A 21,950-nucleotide genomic window follows, 5' to 3' on the forward strand; every position below is an offset into this window, starting at 1 on the left:
ACATTTTAAACACTGTTCAAATGAACCAAACATGTCGAGGCCTAAATTGTGCAATGGTTAGTTGTGATTTTGTTGCCAAATGAATGTAGAATTTAAGGAACACAAGTAATTCATCTAAATACTTAATTAGTCCATATATTTATTTGTGCTGGCTAATATTTTAACACTCTATACATTAAACTATTTAGCAACCAAATAGCGATGTGACTTGTGGATATAACAAGTCAATATTAATATAAATATACATGAAATCTGTTTGAAACCATAATAAATGCTAGAAATAACTGCCAAATATGGTATCTAACCCATTGAATGTTACCATGGGTTAGATACCATATTTGTCATTTTCCCATAAATCAGCCAAAATTGTGTTTTAACCTAAATGAAAGAAGGAGGATTTATATCTAAGTACCTTGGTACCAGCTCATGGAGACTGCTGGTGGCTAAATAATTATATAAAATGTAAGTTTATCCTTATTGGGAATTTAATATCAAATTTCATTTTAAAAATAATGTAGACCAGCGCTGTCTAACTGTTCCATATATAAGGTTGCCACCTTCTGTCTGCTGGGATTCTGGGCAGGGGGACGGACAGTGATGTCATGGGGGTGGGGTAATATCGCGAGCAATGATTGTGATGTCTAGGGTGGGATTTGAAGTGGTGAAAGGGGATCACCACATCAATCAAAGGCAGTCCTGTCCAGATTTCCTAATTTGGAAAAAAGGTCAGACAGTTTTGACATGGACAGCCCTTCCAAAACTGGGCTGTCTGGGTTACAAATGGGCAGGTGTCAACTCTAGCAAAATAGTGGGGCCTATTAAATATTGATTGTACTTTTTGGCACAACCAATCTCTAAGGAAGCCCTGCAGAGTTTCCTAACTCAGATTGTGATTCAAGATGGAAAACCTTGCCAATTAACAAGAATTACCCTGAACTGGCTTATTGAACTAAGAAATATTTAAGCAGCTTATAGGTGCCAACATTTTTCTTTGTTCCCAAAACCCGTTCAGGTAAATGTACATTGCCATTTGAAACCCAGTTTGAGTTAGGAAACTCATGCAGGACCAAATGTCTTGGAGGGCCACATCTGATGTGTGGGCTACCAGGTATACAGCCCCGAGTTACCAAATCATAACTTAAAAATATATATTTTTTTGTATTTCTGTACTTATAGAAAGAGCAGGTACACTTCTTGACATTACATAACTAGATGGATGCACTTGGGGGAGCCCTTGATCCATCAGGCTGCATTATACTGCTTTGCCTTATACTGCTTTGCCTTGCCACCTTTCTGACCATAGGAAAGAGAGCAGAGAGAAGGAACTATAGGAATCTGTGTTCCTAATGTAAAAATGTTATAGTGAGAGACAGGATTTATTTACCCAGGAGTGGTTCACAGTGGGGTTCCACAAACTGACCCAGTTTAACAACTTATTTAAAACATGTTTATAAAATAGCTTCAGAAAATCTGAGACTTAATAAATAAAAAAACAGACAATATGACTAAATCCCAAAAGGATTTATTTTCATGCTGAACACTGTACATACTACATACAAACAAAAGGTTTCTTTATTCAGCAGTCCATATTTTATGAACTTCTGCAAATATTCTGTGCAAGTTTCACTCTTCCACTTTCTAAGAGAAGAAAAACAGACAAAAGGATTAAGTCAGGTACCAAAGCAGTTTACTGACTGCAACTTATCGGATCATTTTAAAAGAGCCAACATTTTTGTAGATTTTTGAGAGGAGCTGTGGGAAACTGGGATGCACCGAATCCAGGATCAATGCTATTTGCAAGATTTGAATTCAGCCCAGTTATTTACTTAACTTCAAATGCAAAAATCACAAAAAATCGTGATTTTTTATATGAAATCAGACTTTTAAAAAATCACGAATTTTTCGAAATGTATTGAACCCTGAGTATGGAAAAGTCTGAATCTGAAAATCTGGCATCTCAGACCTGTCGAGGTTGCATATAAGTCAATGGGAGAAGTCCCAATGATTTTTTGATGTGCGCTGGTTTTCGTGCATTACCCCAACTTTTTCAGAGTTTTCGGGTGAAAATTACGAAAAAAAATGGTAAATTCATGAAAATCGGATGAAAAAGTCAGAAAAAAATCGGATTTTCCTTGGTAAGGACAAGTTACCTTTCCAATAACCCGGGTCTTGGCTCTGAGCTTGTTGACTTGGGATTCTGCAATGTCAGCACGTTCCTCTGCCTCTTCTAGTTCATGCTGAGTCTTCCTGAATCTAGACAGGTGGACATTAGCTTGTTCCTCCTAAAACAAGAAAATATGTAAAAAAAATTAAAAAAAAGGCTGAGCAGCAACCAGTTATTCATTAAAGTATTAATTGCGGCATAATTTTTTATCTTGCTCAAAGTTACTTGGTATGACTAATTTAATTCAGTATAAATAGACTGGATTCTCAATTCTAATTGTCCTTTATTCGCCCACACCACAATTTTTAAAGTAGGTATAGGGTCCGGTGGAAATTTGTTATCCAGAAAGCTCTGAATTATGGGAAGCCATCTCCCATAGACTCAATTTTAATCAAATAATGACATTTTTTAAAAAACAAAAATTCCTTTTCCCCTATAGTACTAAAACAGTACCTTGTACTTGATCCCAACTAAGATAAAATTGATCCTTACCGAAGGAAAAAAATCTTATTGGGTGTAATTCATGTTTAAATCATTCTTTAGTAGACTTAAGGTAAGGAGATCCAAATTACAGAAAGACCCCTTATCCAGAAAATCCCAGGTCTCGAGAATTCTGGATAACAGGTCCCATACTTTTAATAGTAATAGTATTATTGTAATATATATATATATATATTACTCAGGAAACAACTGGGCCTGTCCTTTGAAAAGCAAATCAAATAACCCATGTACTGACATTGTTAGGGTTGACATTAAATATACTTACAGTCTCCTCTGCTTGTCTCTTGTATGCTTTGACTTTCAGCTGCAATTTGTCCACTAAGTCCTGAAGCCTAAAAACATTCTTTTTGTCCTCTTCAGACTGCAAGAAATAAGGTATAAGGTATGAAAGAAGTGACACTGATAAAATCTATGTTTTCTTTTTAAGTGTGCCATTCAAATACATTTTCTGTACCTGGTAAGTCAGCTCTTTGACTCTTCTCTCATACTTGCGCACTCCTTTGATGGCATCAGATCCTCTCCTTTGCTCAAGATCAAGATCATTTTCAAGTTCACGCACCTATGAAAATTGTAAAATGGTCTGACATATTAATGATAAAAACAATTATTTTTTTCCTGTGGGGTTGAATGCATTTGGGTTAAATCATACCCTGGCCTCCAACTTCTGGAGCTGCTTCTTGCCTCCTTTCAATGCCAGTTGTTCAGCCTCATCCAGACGATGTTGGAGATCCTTCACGGTCTGCTCCAGATTCTTCTTCATACGTTCAAGGTGAGCACTGGTGTCTTGTTCCTTCTTGAGTTCCTCAGCCATCATGGCAGCCTAAGTTAAGCAGGAAAATGCATTAGTTATATAGACAGCGGGTGATTATGACCATTAAGAAAATAAATGTGACCTTAAGAAAATAAGCAATAACAAGCTTACATCAGTAATTGCTTTCTTTGCCTTTTCATCTGCATTCCTTGCTTCCTGAACAGCTTCTTCCACTTCATTTTGAAGTTGAGCGATATCAGCCTCAATCTTCTTCTTAGTGTTGATCAGACTGGTGTTCTGTGATATTTAATAAAAACATCAAGTGACCACTAATATACACAAAACTAATTCAGCCAAGAAAAATACAGAAAGACTTCTTCTTACAGTCACTTACCTGTGTGTGAAGCAGTTGCACACGCTCTGTAACATCAATGAGTTCCTGTTCTGCCACCTTGCGCCCACGCTCAGTCTGTTCTAGAGCAGTCCTCATCTCCTCAATTTCAGCTAGCATGAGGTTATTCCTCCTTTCAACAATAGCCAGCTGCTCTTTTAGATCTTCATTTCCTCGAAGGGCATCATCAAGGTGTAGTTGAGTATCCTGAATTTAAAGAAGATGATGTTTAGCCAAGCAGAAAGTAGAGAATAATACTGTACCATGCAATCTCATGAATTACATATATAGTTTTAATCAAGGTCTCACCTTAAGCAGTCCTTGCACATTCCTGAGTTGTTTTTGTGACTCTGCTGCTTGTCGGTTGGCATGGCTTAATTGAATTTCCATCTCATTCAGATCTCCCTCCATCTTCTTTTTTAGTCTGAGTGCATCATTCCTGCTTCTGATCTCAGCATCTAAGGTGCTCTGCATGGATTCCAGAGCTCTCTGGCTGTTCCTCTTAATCTGATCAATTTCTTCATCCTTCTCAGCAATTTTTCTGTCAATCTCACCTTTGACTTGATTCAATTCAAGCTGGATCCGAAGAATCTTGGCTTCTTCATGCTCCAAAGATGCCTAGAGAAATTCATAAATATATAAAGTTTTCAATTTTGACTCTAAACATGTATACATGTTTCCTTAGTTGACACATTAATTAACTGACCTCAGCTTCTTCTAGCGCTGATTGTAAATCTGATTTCTCCTGTTCAACCTGTTTCTTAGACTTTTCTATCTCATGAATAATCTTTCCAGACTCGGCAACCTGTTCAGTCAAGTCAGAGATCTCCTCTGAAGTAGTGTAAAGAAGGCATAAATAGTTATATAAGGGTGGAGAATAAGGGAAAGGAGAAAAAAAATTATAGGACAAGGTAGCAGAAAAGAGAGTGAGTATGAAATTACAAGAGGAAGAACAAGAGATTGTGAAGAAGGGGAAAATATTTTAGAAAGTGAGTCTTTCTTCTAAAGTTATTTGCTGGCCAATAAATCTTAAACATCTCTTTTAGAACCAAAAAAAGCTAATGCCATAGTGAATGATTTTATATAAAAGGCCCGAAAACATACGTTGAAGGTTCTTGTTTTCTCTCTTGAGGGTCTCAAGTTGGTCTAATGCTTCTTCATATGAGTTCTTCATCTTAAACACTTCAGTGCTTAGAGACCTAGACTCTTTCTGAGAGGCCTCAAGTTCAGCCTGGGTCTCTTCATATTTCTGTTTCCACTCTGCCAACACCTAAGTGATTGAAATAAATGACACAAATGGAAGACATTAAAAAAAAATTCTTTCCCATATTAATCTTTTTATCTGCATAAATACTCTTATTTTCTAGCCATAATGATCTAATGGTACCTTGTCAAAGTTTTTCTGCTTCTTATCAAGAGCTGCACAAGCTGAGTTTGAACGTTCGACATCCACCATGAGGTCTTCCACCTCCCCATGAAGTCTCTGTTTGGTCTTCTCTAGGGAGGAGCACTTAGAGTTGACAGCCTCGATTTGTTCCTCAGCTTCCTGAAGCCGCTGAGCAAGCTTCTTCCTGTAATACAAATTCACAAAAAAATCTGTTTAGATCTGTTCCAGAAACATATGTGTATATAAATGTCCAAAAGATGGATAAAAAAACAAAATAAAATGTTTAGAGAAGGCAGAAAAAATTGAATATCATTAATATTATAATGTGTCATGCCATATTCAAATATGTTTTTTAATCCAATTTCAAGCATTTCCAGTATAAACATGTCAAATATACCTGTATATATACATTGGTAGGTCATGTAAATGCCAGCAATGGTTTCTCTCTATAAGAGATCATTTAGTATTTAATAGGCAAAGAATGGAGACAAACATAATCTGATGATCTACACCACAACTGCCACAATACAAGAAGAAAAGGTGTGCAACTGGATTATTTATAGTACATGCAGTACATCTCAGCTAAAAAAGCCAAAATCGGGGTTATATGTAGCGATGAGTGGATTTTTTTCACCAGGCATGGCTTTGTAGCCAAATTCAGCATTTTCCCATCTGCACATTTTACCCCGAAACTGTGGCAAAAAATTTACCAATGCAAAAATGTTGCCAAAACAAAAAATTGGCAAGACAAAAAGAAAAAACACCCATTGACTTTAATGCTTTTGGACAAAAAGTATCTGAAACAAAAAAGTGGCAGAGATAAAAAAAAGTCTCCACAAAAAAAAACTTTCATTGACTTTGCATGTTAAAAATTGAAACATGTAAAAAAAATATTTTGCTGCCTATTGACTTAAATGTGTTTTCACAATTCAATTCAGAAAAACTCATATCAAAATTTATCATGTGAAAACTATTGAAGTCTATGGGACTGGAACTTCAAATTGAATTTCTTCAGTGACTTTTGACATGATAACTTTTTCTCACTGAATTGAATCTGGACCAAAATGTAGTAAAGTTAGGCATAGTTGAAAAGGAATAGTTTCCTCTGTATATTAGACTCCACCAATTTCTGGAAAAGAGAAAACGATGCTAGAAAAGGAAAACTGTAAAATATAGTAAAGGAAGACATTGGGACAGATTCAGTTCAGTGAGAAAACATTTTCTTGTGGTTTATCATCAACTCATGGATGAGATTCAATTTTAGCAGAAAAAACTTTTCTCCTAATTCAGTTCCAATTCATGTGATAAACCATGAGATAAGCATTTCTGAATTGAATTGCATCACAAATTGAATCTCATCCATGACTTTTCATGCGATAAACATTGTTATCAGTTTTTCTCACTGATTTGAATCTGGCCCTTTGTTTGTTAATTTGACAGTTTTAAACTCTACAGTTCTATTTGTAAATGTTCATAAATACTTTATATCAGAGGATTCTTATTAGTGATGGGCGAATTTGCGCCATTTCGCTTCACCGGAAAATTTGTGAAACGGCGAAAAGTTCACGAAACTGAGAAAAATTCGCAAAACGGCGCCAGCGTCTCGTTTTTGAAGCTTCCGTCCGTCCATTTTTTTTACGGCGGCGAATTTTCGCGGCCGTATCACGAATTTATTCGCCAGCGACGAATCACGTCAATTCTACGCAAATTCGCTCCTGCCGAATAAATTCGCCCATCATTATTTCTTATGGATATTACTTTATAGATGCTATCAAGCTCATGTTTAACAATACAACCCATATTTTTTCAGGCTTAAAAATGTGCTAGGGGGTCATAAAAAATGTGGCTTTTGTACAGAAAGATATGCTATACATTATTATGGATCATTACTAGTGATGTGTGAATTGAAAAATTTGCAAAACGCATTAAAGTATTTTGACGCGCAACAAGAATTCTGACCCGCAAAATTTTTTTTGTTGCCACAGATTCTTTGCCAGCAACTTTTTGCTGCAATTTCATGAATTTATTCACTGGCGGCGAAACATGAAAATTTGTTGCAAATTTGTGCCTGCCAAATTAATACGCCCATCACTAATCATTACTCGTAATAAGCAAATCTGTCCTGTTTTGCTTCGCCAAAACTTTTGTGAAACTAGGAAAAAATTTGCAAAATTGAGAAAAATTTTCTTGACACATAAAAGTTTATGGGCAACATTTTTGTAGCAAAATGCATTACTATTTTTAGTCTATGGGTGACATTTTTGTCTAACGCATGACATTTTTGTCGCATGCAAAACTTATCACATGGTGAATTTTTTGCTGGCATTGAAACTGACAGTGAAATTTACTGTGAAACCATACATGGTGAAAAATTTTTCTCATCATTAATCATTGCTTAATAGTGACAAAAATAAATATTTTCATATGTTTTTAAATATATTTATATATGTTAACTTACTTAGCATCCTCCAGTTCCTCAGTGCGCTGGATTGCATCAGTCTCATATTTGGTTCTCCACTGAGCCACTTCACTGTTGGCCTTGGAGAGTGACCGTTGCAGCTCACCCTTCGCTTCCTGCTCTTCTTCATATTGCTCCCTTAGTAGGTCACAGTCATGGCGGGCAGATTGCAATCCATGGGCAAGGGCATTCTTGGCCTATAGGGATTTTAAAGAGAATGAATTCCGTGCTCGGTATATTTTTTTCACTTTTTATATATCAAATGTAATTTTTTTTGTTAATTAAGAGAAAACCATTACCTTTGTTTCCTCCTCCAGTTGTCTCTTCAGTTCCTCAGTTTGCTGAGTGAAAGCTTGCTTGCCTCTGGAAAGTTGAGAGATCAAAGATTCTTTTTCGTCTAGCTGGCGAGCAAATTCCCCTAACAGATCAAAATGAAATTTAGATGAAATGTAGTGCCCTGCCCAGGGTCCATCATTGTATTTTAATATCTTATATACAGAATAGTTACCATTTTCTGTCTGCAGACGAGCTCTCTGTGCATTAATATCATTAATCACTCTGAGGTGCTCTTCCTCCTTAGTCTTCACTTCAGAAAATTGGTCCTCTAGAGTTCTGCACATCTTTTCTAAGTTTGACTGCAAAGAAAATTAAATTAGTATATCTTTTAGATTACTTTTCCTGCAGTGAAGATGTACTAAAATCGAAACATAAGTTCATCGCTTACTTTGGCTTTGGAGACAGATTCCAAGTTGCTGGCCAAGTCATCAATCTCCATCTTCAGTTCACTCTTTTCCTTTTCAAGCTTCTGTTTGACTCTTTGAAGGTTGTCAATCTGTTCCCCTAGTTCTGCAACACTGTCAGCATGTTTCTTCCTAAAAGCAGAGGCTGTAGCTTCATGTTGCAGAGTGGCCTCTTCAAGGTCACGTCTCATCTTCTGGTATTCTGCTTCGCGCTTCTTGTTCAGCTCAATCTGAACAGAAGTTGCACCTCCAGCTTCTTCTAAACGCTCACTTATCTCCTCAAGCTCCCTGGAGAGGTCAGAACGCTGCTTTTCTGCCTTGGCACGAGCTGCACGCTCTGATTCAATTTCCTCTTCCAGTTCCTCAATGCGGGCCTAGACAAATTAATTCATTAAATTATAATTTGAACAGACTACTTTAAAGTTTAAACTTGATCTTTTTAGTACTGCTTTAGTCATGTACAATGAAAAAACAGTATCCATTCAGCCATTGTCTCTAAACAGACCAGAGAAATAGCAGCACCAAATGATCAAATAGCATAGTAATAGGGATGGGCGACTTTGACCCTTTTCATTTCACCAAAAATTCGCCTCCGGCGAAATGTCGCCGATGCCCATTAAAGTCTACAGGCATCAAAAAAAATTTGACGCGCAGCAAATTTATTAGACTATGGGTGTCATTTCCACGAAACATGGTGAAAATATTTGCCATATATGTAATACTTTATACATAGTGATTAAAACAAATTTGATTCAATATTAAAGTGGTGTGTTCTACAAAAATTATTATTAAGCACATGAAAATTATACCTGCAGCTCTTTAATTTTCTTTTGAAGCTGAGCACCTAGAGCCTGTTCATCTTCAATCTTGCTTTGCAACTGGCTTATTTCAAACTCCTTCCTATAAAGGTTATACAGAAATATATAATTTAATTGACTTCTATATTTTGAAGATGCAATTGTCAGCAGTGTGTTGGTCAGTAATGATCTGTCTTCCACACTGGTTCACACTAAAGTTAGTTCTTTGCCATTTTTTACTTTTTCACTTTTTCATCCAACTGCTGCCTGTCATTTTCCAAGTCCATTGTAGACTCTTGGGCCAGCTTCAGATCACCTTCCAGCTTTCTCTTTGCCCTCTCCATATCCATACGCAGCTTCTTTTCCTGCTCCAAAGATCCCTCAAGCTGAAGGAATATAAAAGATATCAAAATGTTAACTAATAGCTTTCATGGCATCATTATCATTGTTATCACCTGGAATTAATATCCTTACATCGTCAACTTGCTGCTCCAGCTTAGATTTTGCTTTGGTGAGGGTGTTGACTTTGTCTTCTTCAGCCTGAAGGTCATCAAGGGTCTGTTGGTGAGCTTCCTGAAGAGCTTTCTTTTCTTTAGTTAGTTTGGCAATGGTCTCATCCAGAACTGCCATCTCTTCAGTTAAGTTCTTAACCTGCATTTTTACAATAAGTATTAGAGAAAAGCATCTGATATAGACACAAGGTACTTGTACTTGTATGTGTGTCTGCAAGTGATCTATTTAGTAAAAGTCAATTACCTTGTTTTCTGTGGCATGTTTTTCTTTCTCTACTTTGGCCAGTGTGAGTTCAAGGTCATCAATATCTTTTTTCAACTCAGAACACTCATCCTCCAGTTTCCTTTTCTTTGCTGTAAGTTCTGCATTTGATTCCTCTTCATCTTCCAGCCTTTCATTGAATTCCTTTATTTTAGCCTCCAGTTGTATTTTAGCTTTGATCAGACCTTCACATCTTTCCTCTGAATCTGCCAGACTCTCAGATTCCTGGAAATGTTAACATTAAAATTAGGGATAAGTAAACTTTTTTGTCTGGTCCAGTTTCATGGTGAGTGTTTCACAATACCGGAAACACATAAAAAGCATTATGCTTACCATTCAACTCAGAACCCTTCCCAAAAGTTAACCTGTCTACATAAGGATCTATTCGGGTGCCATAAATGAAAGAAATTCGTAACAATAATTCGTATTCTCTGAAGAACAGTTGTAGCAGAAGGATCTTCGCTAACAAGGTAGGGCAATATTTATGAAATAGCTAAAAACACATCAACTGCAATAAATGTTCCCTTTAATCTGTGTGCTCATTTCCAGGGATAAGGGCAAATTGTAATGCGGCACACAAAGTACTTTGTGTGAAAAAACAAAATGTTATATTTATTATGACGTGAGCACACAAATAAATATTTTTTTGTGCGCTCAGCCAAAAAGGAATTAAAATATTTCTGTAATTAATTTTACACAACGTCAAAAGATGAAAGTATTGCTAACATACCCTAGACTTGCAAAGTTTTATATAAAAAAATGTGTTTCTTAGAACACGCCATCCCCTTGGCCAGTGATTCATTGGTGTAAATTACATCATGCAGCAGGACAACAATATGAAGAATACTTTTGAGCTGGAGTATTGTCTGAGAGAATTGCCCTACAATCAAGTCCCACCTCTGAGAAGAGTTAAAATCGCCCTTGAGTCTTTAAAAATGAATAGCTAACAAATGGAGGATTCTTTGATGAATGGAACAGTTTGTTTTGACAATCTTGGTTGATAAGAGATTAAGAGATTCAAAAACACTAGTGAAGAGCTCTGTCTTCATTGTCTAAAGGCTATTAGGAAAATAAATAAAACTTACCTCAAACCATGATCTATGGATATATTGCTTTTTATACATATATATATAGTTTAGTATATTTTCTTATTAGAAAAACTATTTGAAATTCATCATCTACAGATTGCATAAACGGTGTTTAAAATGCATCCCTTACAGATGTAACTTGAAGCTGAAGATCATTTTTTTCCTGCATAATGGAAACCATTTTCTCCTCCAGCTCCTTTTTCTTTGCTTCCGATTTTGCCAAAAGTTCTTTGGTCTTCTCAAACTCTTCTTTCATGTTTTGCATCTCTTTCTCAGACTCTGCGCTCTTCAGGAGAGGCTTTATCTTAAAGTAAAGTTTCATCCATGGCCAATGCTTGACATTCATGAATGAACGGACATTGTACTGAATGCAGAAGATGGATTCTCTGGAAATAAGCATATTCTATCAATATCAAACCAAAATGTATCTATTTCATTGTGATTTAACATTTAAATAAGAAATACCTTCTTTCCATCATCTTCTGAAACTCAACTCTCATGAGGTAACCTCTGCAAATGGCCTGAGTACGAGTGATTAACTGGGCCAAACGTTCATCTCGCATCTCTTCCAGAGTACCCAATAAGCCAGCTTTAAAGAAAACCTGTTGGTAACACGTGTTTAGTTTACATTTTTAAATTGTCCTGTTGAATGTCATTTATTAGCAGAAATTTAGATATTATATTTAATTGGTTTATTTTGTTAAGTAGAGGAGGAAGTTTAAGGAACCAGCTTAAAGTGTTGAATAATTCACCTTAGTGTGTCCAAATTTGTATTGAGTGTGGTCAACATCAATGGATCCAAGAAGCTTCTGTGAAGCTTTCTTGCTGTCAATAAATTGCCCCTCAGGAATAGCACTTGCATTTAGAATCTTGTAACTATATTAAAACGAAAAGAGAAATTATGCTTTATGAAAGTTTTTGATGAATAACCTAGTGGATTGCTGGATTTAATGGTAAGGCTGCTTAAAGGAGATCTAAACCCTCTTTCTAATAAAAAAAAAACCCTACCCTCCCTCCCTGCTCCCGCCCCCGCACAAGTGTTCACACAAGTAAATGACTAAAGCTGGTAAATACCCCACATTGGCAGGTCAGTGCAGAGGAGCTCATGGGCTCCATCTTGTGGCGCTTTGGGAATCTTTGGGTCCCTTTGCCAATTTCCATGGCTTTGACGCATGTACAGTTGTTCGGAGACAGGAAAATTGCTACAACTGTGCATGCGCCGATACGGTGCTTACTCTCTGAAGTTTCCCGAATTACTGAATATGGTTCCGTGAGCTCCGCTGTGCTGACACAGCAACGGGGGTTTAGTTTTCCTTTAAACATTGTCAAGAGATGTGAGCTCATATGAACATTTTGCATGTTAGTTCTTTAGAGGAGAACCCACCTTATAACAGCCATTTAGTATTTTCTATAGTTTATCAATAAAGGAGGAATTGATCAATTCATACCGCTGCTTGAAGTCACCGTAGAGGATCCTGCTTGGAAAGCCCTTTCTGCAAATCCTAATACCCTCGAGGACACCATTACACCTGAGCTGGTGCATTACCAGAAAGTGGTCCATGGACCCTAAAAAAATAGGTTAGTAATAGGATATAAAAAGATTCATATTTATTTCTGACCAGTGTAACATTTTAATTAGGTAAATATACTTATTAGTCAGTGTTCTATTTGCACTTTTTCTTGTGGATGATAAGGATTTTTTTAACTTACCTGGAGTCTTTGTCTCATTAGGGATCAGGCAGCGTACAAAGTGGGGGTGAGTGCTCCTAAGGTTGGTCATTAGCTTGTTCAGATTTTCCTGTAGAACAGAGATTAAAACAATGATATTATTATTATTATTATTATCATTATTATCAACATGTATTTATAAAGCACAACATAACCCCCTAGCTATACAATCAACTGATGGATTCAGTGAAAATGCAGATTTACATACAAAAACAACCAATAACCAACACAAAAGGTAAAAAGGGCCCTGCTAAAATTAAATTAAATATATTATCATTATATATACATGCTTTACAGAGATTATATATAAACATTATCATGTACTTTGCAATGCTGGGGGGAGGTCTTTCTGCTGCTTTTTCCTTTAGCCCTAGAGAAGGATTTAGCCCTTAGGATTTGGACATATATTGCTGCTTTGTATGACTGCCATAAGGCTTGAGTTAAAAATGATTATGATAGTAAAGTACAATATAATTTACCCTAAAAAGAGCAGACACAGTCTGGAAAGATGAACCCTTCTTCTTGCCACCCTTCTTTCCACCAGTATCTACAATAGACAGTTAAATGCAAACATATATTTATATGCAGAAATATTGTTAGAGATACATATTATATCTTTCATATGGTTAGAATTTTGCAGTACCTGCATCTCCTGCAGAATATGCAGAGTAGAGAAAGGAGAGCAGTTTAACAGAAGACTTCTGGTAGAGCCCGATGACAGTTTCATTCAGTGGGTCCTTGTTCTTGTCAAGCCAACCAGAGATGTTGTAATCCACTGTCCCAGCATAGTGAACAAGAGAGAAGTGAGCCTCAGCTTTGCCTTTTCCAGGCTTGGGTTTCTGGAAGTTGTTGGACTTGCCCAGATGTTGGTCATACAATTTGTTCTTGAAAGAAGTATCTGTTGCCTTGGGGAACATGCACTCCTCTTCAAGGATGGAGAAAATGCCCATTGGCTGTAGTGTACAAACGTGCTCATCAATACTAGGATCCTTATAGAATCACAGGTCTAAATATTTTCTAGTGCTGTATAACACTATTATTGTTAACAGCTATGTATTAATGGTAAGTATGGTAAAACTGTGTACCTTCTCAATAAGCTCAATGCAGGCAGCCAAGTCCATGCCAAAGTCGATAAACTCCCATTCAATACCTTCCTTCTTGTACTCCTCTTGCTCCAGGACAAACATGTGATGGTTGAAAAACTGTTGCAGTTTCTCATTGGTGAAGTTGATACAGAGCTGCTCTAAGCTGTTGTACTGATCATAAAAACACACTATTATTCTACCATATATACTGTACATTATATTATTCATGATAAAAAGCACTATATATTTTATACTTACATCAAAGATCTCAAAGCCAGCGATGTCCAAGACACCGATGAAGTGCTGCCTTGGCTGCTTAGTGTCCAGTTGCTGGTTAATTCTTATGACCATCCACAAGAACATTTTCTCATATACTGACTTGCCCAGAGCACCAACAGCATTGTGCACCTAAAGTAGAGACATTATAATTACTACTATAATCCCTGGGTTAAACTCTTTGATATCTGTGACTTTAGACCATAATATTACCTGCTGGACGGTTTGACCTTTTGTGACAAATTCATTGCCGACTTTGACTCTTGGGTAGCACAGAGCCTTCAGCAGATCTGCTGAGTTCAGACCCATCAAATAGGCAACTTTGTCAGCCACTGTAATATTGTATAAAAAGAAGATTCAAAACAGTAAAAAACTAAGGAACCTGCAGAACTGAAATGTGACTATACACAAGTACTGTAAAAGTAAATATACTTATGCCCTGAAGATCTTCTAATGCAATAATTGGATAAAGATAAGGTTTATCCCAGCCCTCTTAAAAGCAGGGGCGTAACTATAGAGGAAGCAGACCCTGCGGCTGCAGGGGGCCCAGGAGGTATAGGGGCCCCATGAGGCCCTAATTCATATACAATTTCAATAAATATTGGTCAACCTCTAAACATTTTGGGGGCCTGAAAAATAATTTGCTGTGGGGCCCAGTAATATCTAGTTACGCCACTGCTTAAAAGTATGAACAAAGATGAATGCAAGAACATCAGATGATCATGCCCTATACAGACAATACATATCATCTATTAATATTTTTGCAATTAAATCTAAATGTAATTTTTCACCCTCTGTGCCATCTGGCTCAGCCTGTTCCTCTCTTTGCTTCTGTTTGAATTTCATGTTGCCGTAGTGCATCACAGCTCCAGTGAGTTTGTAAATGCCATTTTTTTCATCAGGATTGAAACCCAAAATGTCAATGGCACTCTGAAAAGTCAGAAAACATAACTATTACAATGACCATATCAGTGACTACAAAGCAGCTTTAGCAATGTATACAATTAGATATACAATGGGCCTAAAAAACTGTAAGACTTGATCTGTTCTCATGCCAACCTAGGACATCAAGTTTGAATAGAATATGGGGGCCTCAGAACAAGATCCATGACCTTTTTTAGGTACCAAGTTTAGAAAGAGGTTCATTGAAAAGTCTTAAATAAATTTATTAACAATTAAACTCTTCCCAACCAAGATAGGGGAAGTTACTTACATCTGTGGCCATCAGCTCCTCTTGATCATCAATGCTCGCTACAGTGATTTCACCTTGGCTCACAAATGGGAAATCATAAGGGTTTGTTGTAATCAGGAGCATATCTGCATAAAAATGGAAACAAACACTTGCAGTTCACTAGTGCTACCAGATCAGCAATTTTGTACAGTTCTACATAGGATAATTGAATCAAAATATCCATCAACTCACTCACCAATAAGCTCTGGTCTCTTGTTAGACATGATCTGGTAAAAGATATGATAGCTTCTCTCTGCTGATAGCTGGAATGTTACTCTGGATTTTTCCAGAAGATCTAAATAAACACAATGGTTCTAAAATTAGAATTTGTACTAAAAAGAGTGAGTGCATGTTAGAAAAGTATCACAAAGACAAACGTACATGTTTCAATATCAGCAGAGGACAGCTTTCCTGTGGTTCCAAAGTGAATTCTGATGAATTTACCCTATTTATTCAAAGTGGACAAAATATTAAAGGTGGTTAGAACATTGCTTAAAGGAACAGTAACACCAAGCAAAACACAAAAAAGTGTTTTGAAGTAGACATCCAGTCACTCCAGCCTTTACAGATGACATTTTTGAAAACATTTTTTATTTTGCACAGCTTATCTATTTACCCAGTTTTTATTTTTATACTGAACAATTTCTTTAAAAAACAGGTTGGGGAATCAATGATCCCAGGGCTGGAACTAGGGATAGGCAGAACAAGCAAGTGCCTAGGGCGCAAAGGTGCAGGGGCACCAAGCACCTACCTCTTCTGCCTCCTTGCCCCTGTGTCGCCCACCTCCACCAGCACTTCCTATTTCCTTTGCAATGGTGGGTGCGTGCATGAGCATGTGAATATGTGCTGCTTCACACGCATGCCTGCCATGGGAGGCACTGCCTAGGGCACTGCCTAGGGTGCCTAGCTGGCTTGGCCCAGCACTGAATGACTCCAGAACTACTGAGGGTGTGGGGGGCACCAGGGCCCACCCACATGAGCAAATCTGCCCCCCCCCTGGGGGTAGTTATGTGACTGAACTTGTATGTGAATCAACTTACAAAGCGGGATGAGTTGTCATTCCTCACGGTCTTTGCATTACCAAAGGCTTCCAGCAGAGGGTTGGCCTGAATGATTTGATCCTCCAGGTTACCCTGTAAGAAACAAAGTACAAAATAATCACCTCCACTGGTATACAAGAAGCTTTATTGTCTATGAAGGTTTTCATTCTTTTGGTCATGATATACAGTATCTTGCAGTGATACAATACATCATAGAAGCTGTATAATAAAATCTTATTTTGTCCTGCTTGGAATCCGAGAAACATACAGTATAGTAATAGGAAGCCTGCCTTAGTGTTTTTGATTACGTAAACCCAACAAAATGTATGTGACATGAAATCAAACTCTATTTATGTGATTGTGAATCTTACATAAATGTCTGGTTAAACTAGGTAAGCGACTTGAATTAACTATAAAAACTCGCTGAAATGTCCATTCCATGGTATTCGTTTGTATTAGTGTGAATCTCACCTGAATTTTTCCAGGTTCCTCTTTCTTCTTGTCACCAATAGCTGCAATTGTTGCAAAGTATTGAATGACACGTTTCGTGTTCACAGTCTTTCCTGCTCCAGATTCTCCGCTAAGTAGTAAAGAACAAAAATGTTGGTTCAAAGAAAAGTAGAAAAAATAAATAATATCTGTGGTGCTCACTGCAGTGGTAGATGCTTTTTTTTAGCCAGATACTTTTTGACAGTGATGGAACTAGAAGTTACCGAGGCCCAAAACAAATGTGTTTTAAAGACCCCCTACCATTGTGAAAAATGTCCTCTTTTACCTCTTTTTATATGTTGAAACTGAACACTGGAGCAACCACAACCCTGCACGCCAGTGGGGTATGTTATCCCTTTTGTTGCACTTCTGCTTTTTGAAATAAGTTAATTCTCTTCTTTCCTTAAGAACTTATACTCTTGAATGCAAGAAGTCCTTGACCATCAACATAAGTGCTGTACAGTATGTGCAAGGTCATAAAGATGATGCATATATACATATGGATGAAATACAGTGTTGCACCATTCCAATTTACCATTAGTAGTGATGGGCGAATTTATTCGCCAGGCGCAAATTCGCCGCCAGTGAATAAATTCGCGAAACGCCGCGAAAATTTGCGGCAAAAATTCGCCGGCGTCAAAAAAAAATTTCTGAAAAAACAGGCGCCGGCGTCAAAAACTGCGATTTCGCAAATTTTTCGCCGTTTTGCGAAATGGCGCAAATTCGCCCATCACTAACCATTAGTTGCTGGTGTACTGGTGCATACAGCCTGCATACACATTGGCCTGGAGACTGCAGAAGGTGTCTAATGACTGAGATGATCAGTGTTATAGAGGTATTAGGAGAAAGACAAATGTTAAAGGAAAACTATACCCCCCAAACAATGTAGGTCTCTATAAAAAGATATTGCATAAAACAGCTCATATGTAAAACCCTGCTTCATGTAAATAAACCATTTTCATAATAATATACTTTTTTAGTAGTATGTGCCATTGGGTAATCCTACATAGAAAATTTCCATTTTAAAAAACTAAGGGCCACCCCCAGGGATCATTTGATTCACTGTGCACACAAACACACCAAATAAACCATACATGTTAAGTCACATGAGCCAATTAACAGACAGAGTTCTGTCTTCTTCCTGTTACAGTGAGAGTTGTAGTATTTCTGGTCAGGTGATCTCTGAGGCAGCACACAGACCATCACAAAATGGTGTTTCAAGACAAGAGATGTAAAAGGGCAGTTTTTACTTAAATATATATTCCAGTTTGGTAAGATTCTTTCATATGCCACTTAATTTGATATAAACTATCTGTTGCGTAATTATTCATTTTGGGGGTATAGTTTTCCTTTAAGAGAAATTAATTAGTGACATTTACACATCAACAAAATCATGTATCTGCTCTAGAGCATCATTATTACTTTATTATTTTTATTTATACTTACGTAATTAGGATAGACTGATTATCACGATCTAGTGGAAAACAAAAGAATATCTTTATTCTTACTAAAAAATAAATAATATGAGGAATTATTAAGAAATTTAAAAATTAATTTGCAGAGGCTTTTTCGGGGCATAGTTATAACAGGGTAGAATAGAGTTTGTTCTGAAGGTCAAATTGTTATTCAGTCCTCAGATCATTTGCCATGTTTTTGTCATGTTAAAAGAAAGTTCCAAGAGTATTCCCAAAGTTGTATACAGAGGGTATGGGCTTTGTAGAGGAACTATAACTTGTCATTTAAAAGCTTGCAGAGTAGATTTTATTTGACACTGAGGGGCACATTTACTTAGGGTCGAATATCGAGGGTTAATTAACCCTCGATATTCGACCGTCAAAGTAAAATCCTTCGACTTTGAATATCGAAGTTGAAGGATTTACCAGTATTCCTACGATCGAACGATCGAAGGAATAATCGTTCGATCGAACCAAACGAAAAGGAAAAATCCTTCGAATCAAACGATTTGAAGGATTTTAATCCATCGATCGAAGGATATTCCTTCGATCAGAAAATTGTTAAGAAGCCTATGGGGACCTTCCCGATAGGCTAACATTGGCCTCAGTAGGTTTTAGGTGGCGATCTAGGGGGTCGAAGAATTTTTTAAAGAGACAGTACTTCGACTAGTGGAACGATTTTTAGTTCAATTCATTCTATTCGAAGTCGAAGGTCTTAGTCCATTCAATGGACGAAGTAGCCATATTCGACCATTCGAAATTCAAACTATTTTTCCCTCTATTCCTTCACTCGAACAAAGTAAATGTTGGTAGGGAGACACGGCAATTTACCTGTCAACATGAACTGATAGGCATTATCAGAGATGGAGAAGATGTGGGGTGGGGCCTCTTGACGCTTCTTGCCTCTGTAGGCTGCCACCACCTCTGGGTTGTACACAGGAAGCCACTTGTAGGGGTTGACTGTAGCACAGAATAGACCAGAATAGGTCTGGAAACAGAAACATCATATATAAAAACCCATGTATAATGTTCAGACACCCACGCAACATCCTAACAAAAGATCTTATATTGAAGAAGGTGGCCATTTCCTTCAAGGAATCAAAACTAGAATAGGATTATCAAACCTATTGCTAAATGATCCATAGACGTGTATCAATTTCTGTTATGAAAGTGTTTAAAATCACAGTAGAATTATCAAACCTATTGCTAAATGATCCATAGACCTATATCAATTTCTTTTATGAAAGTGTTGAAAATCACAGTAAAGCAACAGAGACTCACATAGATCATCCAGGCTGCATAACGCTCTTTGAGGTTATACAGGACAGATGGTTCGTTCAAGTGGGTCATCATGGCCATGTCTTCAATTTTATCGTACTTTGGTGGATTCATAGGGAAGATTTCATCCTCCTTCACTGTTGCAGTCTTAAAAAAAACACATAACAACTGTAAGATATAGAGATACATGGGAACAAATGCCAAAAAATTTGTTATTTACAAGTGAGGGGCCTCAGATAAAATGATTCATTTATTGTATTGGAATTCAGCAGTTTATAAGACTCTATAGTAAATAAAAAGATTCACCTGAAGAAGGAATGTATTTCTATATTTGAGTGAGATCTTAAAGGGCATGTAAAGTCTAAAATAGAATAAGGCTAGAAATGCTGTATTTTGTATACTAAATATAAACATGAATTTACTGCACCACAAGCCTAAAAATCCAATAATCCAAATAATTTATGTTTTCAAAGTTGGCTACAGGGGATCTTGTAACTTTGTTAAACATCTTTGCAAGACTATGACTGTGCACATGCTCAGTGTGGTCTGGGCTGCTTAGGGATTGTCATAAACAAAGCTGCTTGAGTTCTGCATGGCTGGGAAGGCGGGGGCTCCCCCTGCTGTTCATAAGTATGATTATTTCCCTGCTCAGCAGTTAGTGACCATCTGACAATTCCTACCCACAGCAGTAAATTTCACTGCATACAGTGAGGTTTTTTATAAAAACGGTACACATTTTTTAATTAAAGTATATTGGAGATAGGTTTCTTTTTCATTAAAGAAAGTTAAAATGGGATTTTATTTTTTTGCCTTTACATGCCCTTGAAATCCTTATTCTTATCAGTAAAGCTAAGATATATACAGTATATATGGCGGGAAAAGATTATGGGGCAGATTTATTAAGGGTCAACGTGAAAATTCTAATTCAAATTTTTTTGAATTAGTTTTAATTCGAATTCCGAGATTTATCATACACTAGGGCATGTTTACTAAAATCTGGAGATTTTGCCCATGGCAACCAATCAGAAATTAGATTTAAACAGCCACCTATAAGTTAGAAAACAAAAGCAAAGATCTGATTGATTCCTATATCTCCAGAAATCTTTCCAGATATTTAGCTCCAATAATAAGTAATAACATGCCCCTTTGGCCCTTTAAGAACTCAAATTCGACTATTAGCCACCTAAAACCTGCCGAATTATTGTATAAGTCAATGGGAGAGTTCCAGGGATCAATTTGGTGATGTTTGCAGCCTTCCTTACATTTAAGGTTTTTTTTCATTCGAATAGAGTTTTTCTCATTTTAATCAAATTCGATTTGAGTTTTCGGGTCGATTCAATTCATCCGAACTGAGAAAATTTGAATTTACCAATACATTTCGAAATTCGACCCTTGATAAATGTGCCTCTAAATACATAGGAAATATCTTTCACAAATCTATAGAAACTAGGGGGCCTATTTAAGATTGCTTGTGCTATTTGGCATGAGCAATCTTTAAGGAGCCCTGCGTGAGTTTCGTGCTGGGATTCAAAACCTCAGCAATTTCTGTAATTTCTTTTGAAAGGAAAAAAACAAAAACTGCCAACGTTTTTCTTCATTCTGAAGAGAACTGATTCAGGTAAAAAAAAGCATGAGTAACCTTCAATAGGCACCCACGTTTCATAAATACAAGGCAAGTCAAATGCAAAATCAGCAAGGCAAGTACAAAATATATTTTTACTTACAGTATTGTCCTCTTTCTTTACAGTGGCTTTGCCACCCTCCTTGCTCTGGACGATGCCTTTAACATACATCTGTTTCGGATCAATTACAAAGACGGACGTCTTTGCATCGAATGGCTTGTTCTGTGCCTCAATCCTCTCCTTCTCTGACTTTCGGAGAAACTGGGCAGCAGTCCCAAAGATTGCCATCTCAGCGTCACTACTCATGGTTGCTGTTTTTCTGCAAATATACACACAAATAATCCTAGCAAAATGGTGGTAAAATACAAGTTTACTAACTTTTAAGCAGTGATGCCACATGAATCAGTACTGAGTTTTAAGATTCCCATGGCTACAAGTTTTGTTTAAAGGACTAGTCTAGTTTGGATCACTGTTTAAAAGATATTTCTCCATAAATGTAATTGGTCTGTCATCTAAACAAAACAATTGATAAGTTACAAATAACATTTATTTATTTATTTATTTTGATAAAGATTTTTCAAGGTAGCTATCTGAGATCTCTTACCTTTGGTGTCCTTCAGTGATGGAAAATGATCATGTCAAACTGTAAAAAAAAGATTTAGACACATTAGCATTATAATGAAAACCGTGCATTAA

At 36.9% G+C, this 21,950-nt stretch overlaps 1 protein-coding gene across 1 annotated transcript; it reads right to left on the reverse strand.

The window, feature by feature from the left end:
- Positions 1 to 1,506: 1,506 nt before the first annotated feature.
- Positions 1,507 to 21,903, reverse strand: LOC108702859 (myosin-4). Its single transcript, XM_018238602.2, has 40 exons — positions 21,859 to 21,903; positions 21,357 to 21,573; positions 19,636 to 19,779; positions 19,186 to 19,342; positions 18,347 to 18,374; positions 16,883 to 16,991; positions 16,412 to 16,504; positions 15,753 to 15,816; positions 15,568 to 15,666; positions 15,354 to 15,457; positions 14,932 to 15,070; positions 14,354 to 14,472; positions 14,123 to 14,272; positions 13,865 to 14,035; positions 13,423 to 13,732; positions 13,259 to 13,326; positions 12,762 to 12,849; positions 12,500 to 12,617; positions 11,804 to 11,927; positions 11,517 to 11,653; positions 11,182 to 11,437; positions 9,946 to 10,188; positions 9,664 to 9,840; positions 9,430 to 9,575; positions 9,202 to 9,292; positions 8,377 to 8,766; positions 8,161 to 8,287; positions 7,952 to 8,070; positions 7,653 to 7,849; positions 5,195 to 5,378; positions 4,912 to 5,077; positions 4,514 to 4,638; positions 4,117 to 4,425; positions 3,811 to 4,014; positions 3,588 to 3,713; positions 3,315 to 3,485; positions 3,120 to 3,224; positions 2,931 to 3,026; positions 2,151 to 2,282; positions 1,507 to 1,638 (listed from the first exon to the last, which is right to left on the reverse strand). The coding sequence occupies exons 2-40, from the start codon at positions 21,558 to 21,560 to the stop codon at positions 1,624 to 1,626; spliced, it is 5,805 nt and encodes a 1,934-aa protein (XP_018094091.1). The 5' UTR covers positions 21,561 to 21,573; positions 21,859 to 21,903; the 3' UTR covers positions 1,507 to 1,623.
- Between the last annotated feature and the right edge of the window lie 47 nt (positions 21,904 to 21,950).

This window comes from Xenopus laevis, chromosome 9_10S (assembly GCF_017654675.1).
Source record: "Xenopus laevis strain J_2021 chromosome 9_10S, Xenopus_laevis_v10.1, whole genome shotgun sequence".
In the NCBI taxonomy this organism is placed as follows: domain Eukaryota; kingdom Metazoa; phylum Chordata; class Amphibia; order Anura; family Pipidae; genus Xenopus; species Xenopus laevis.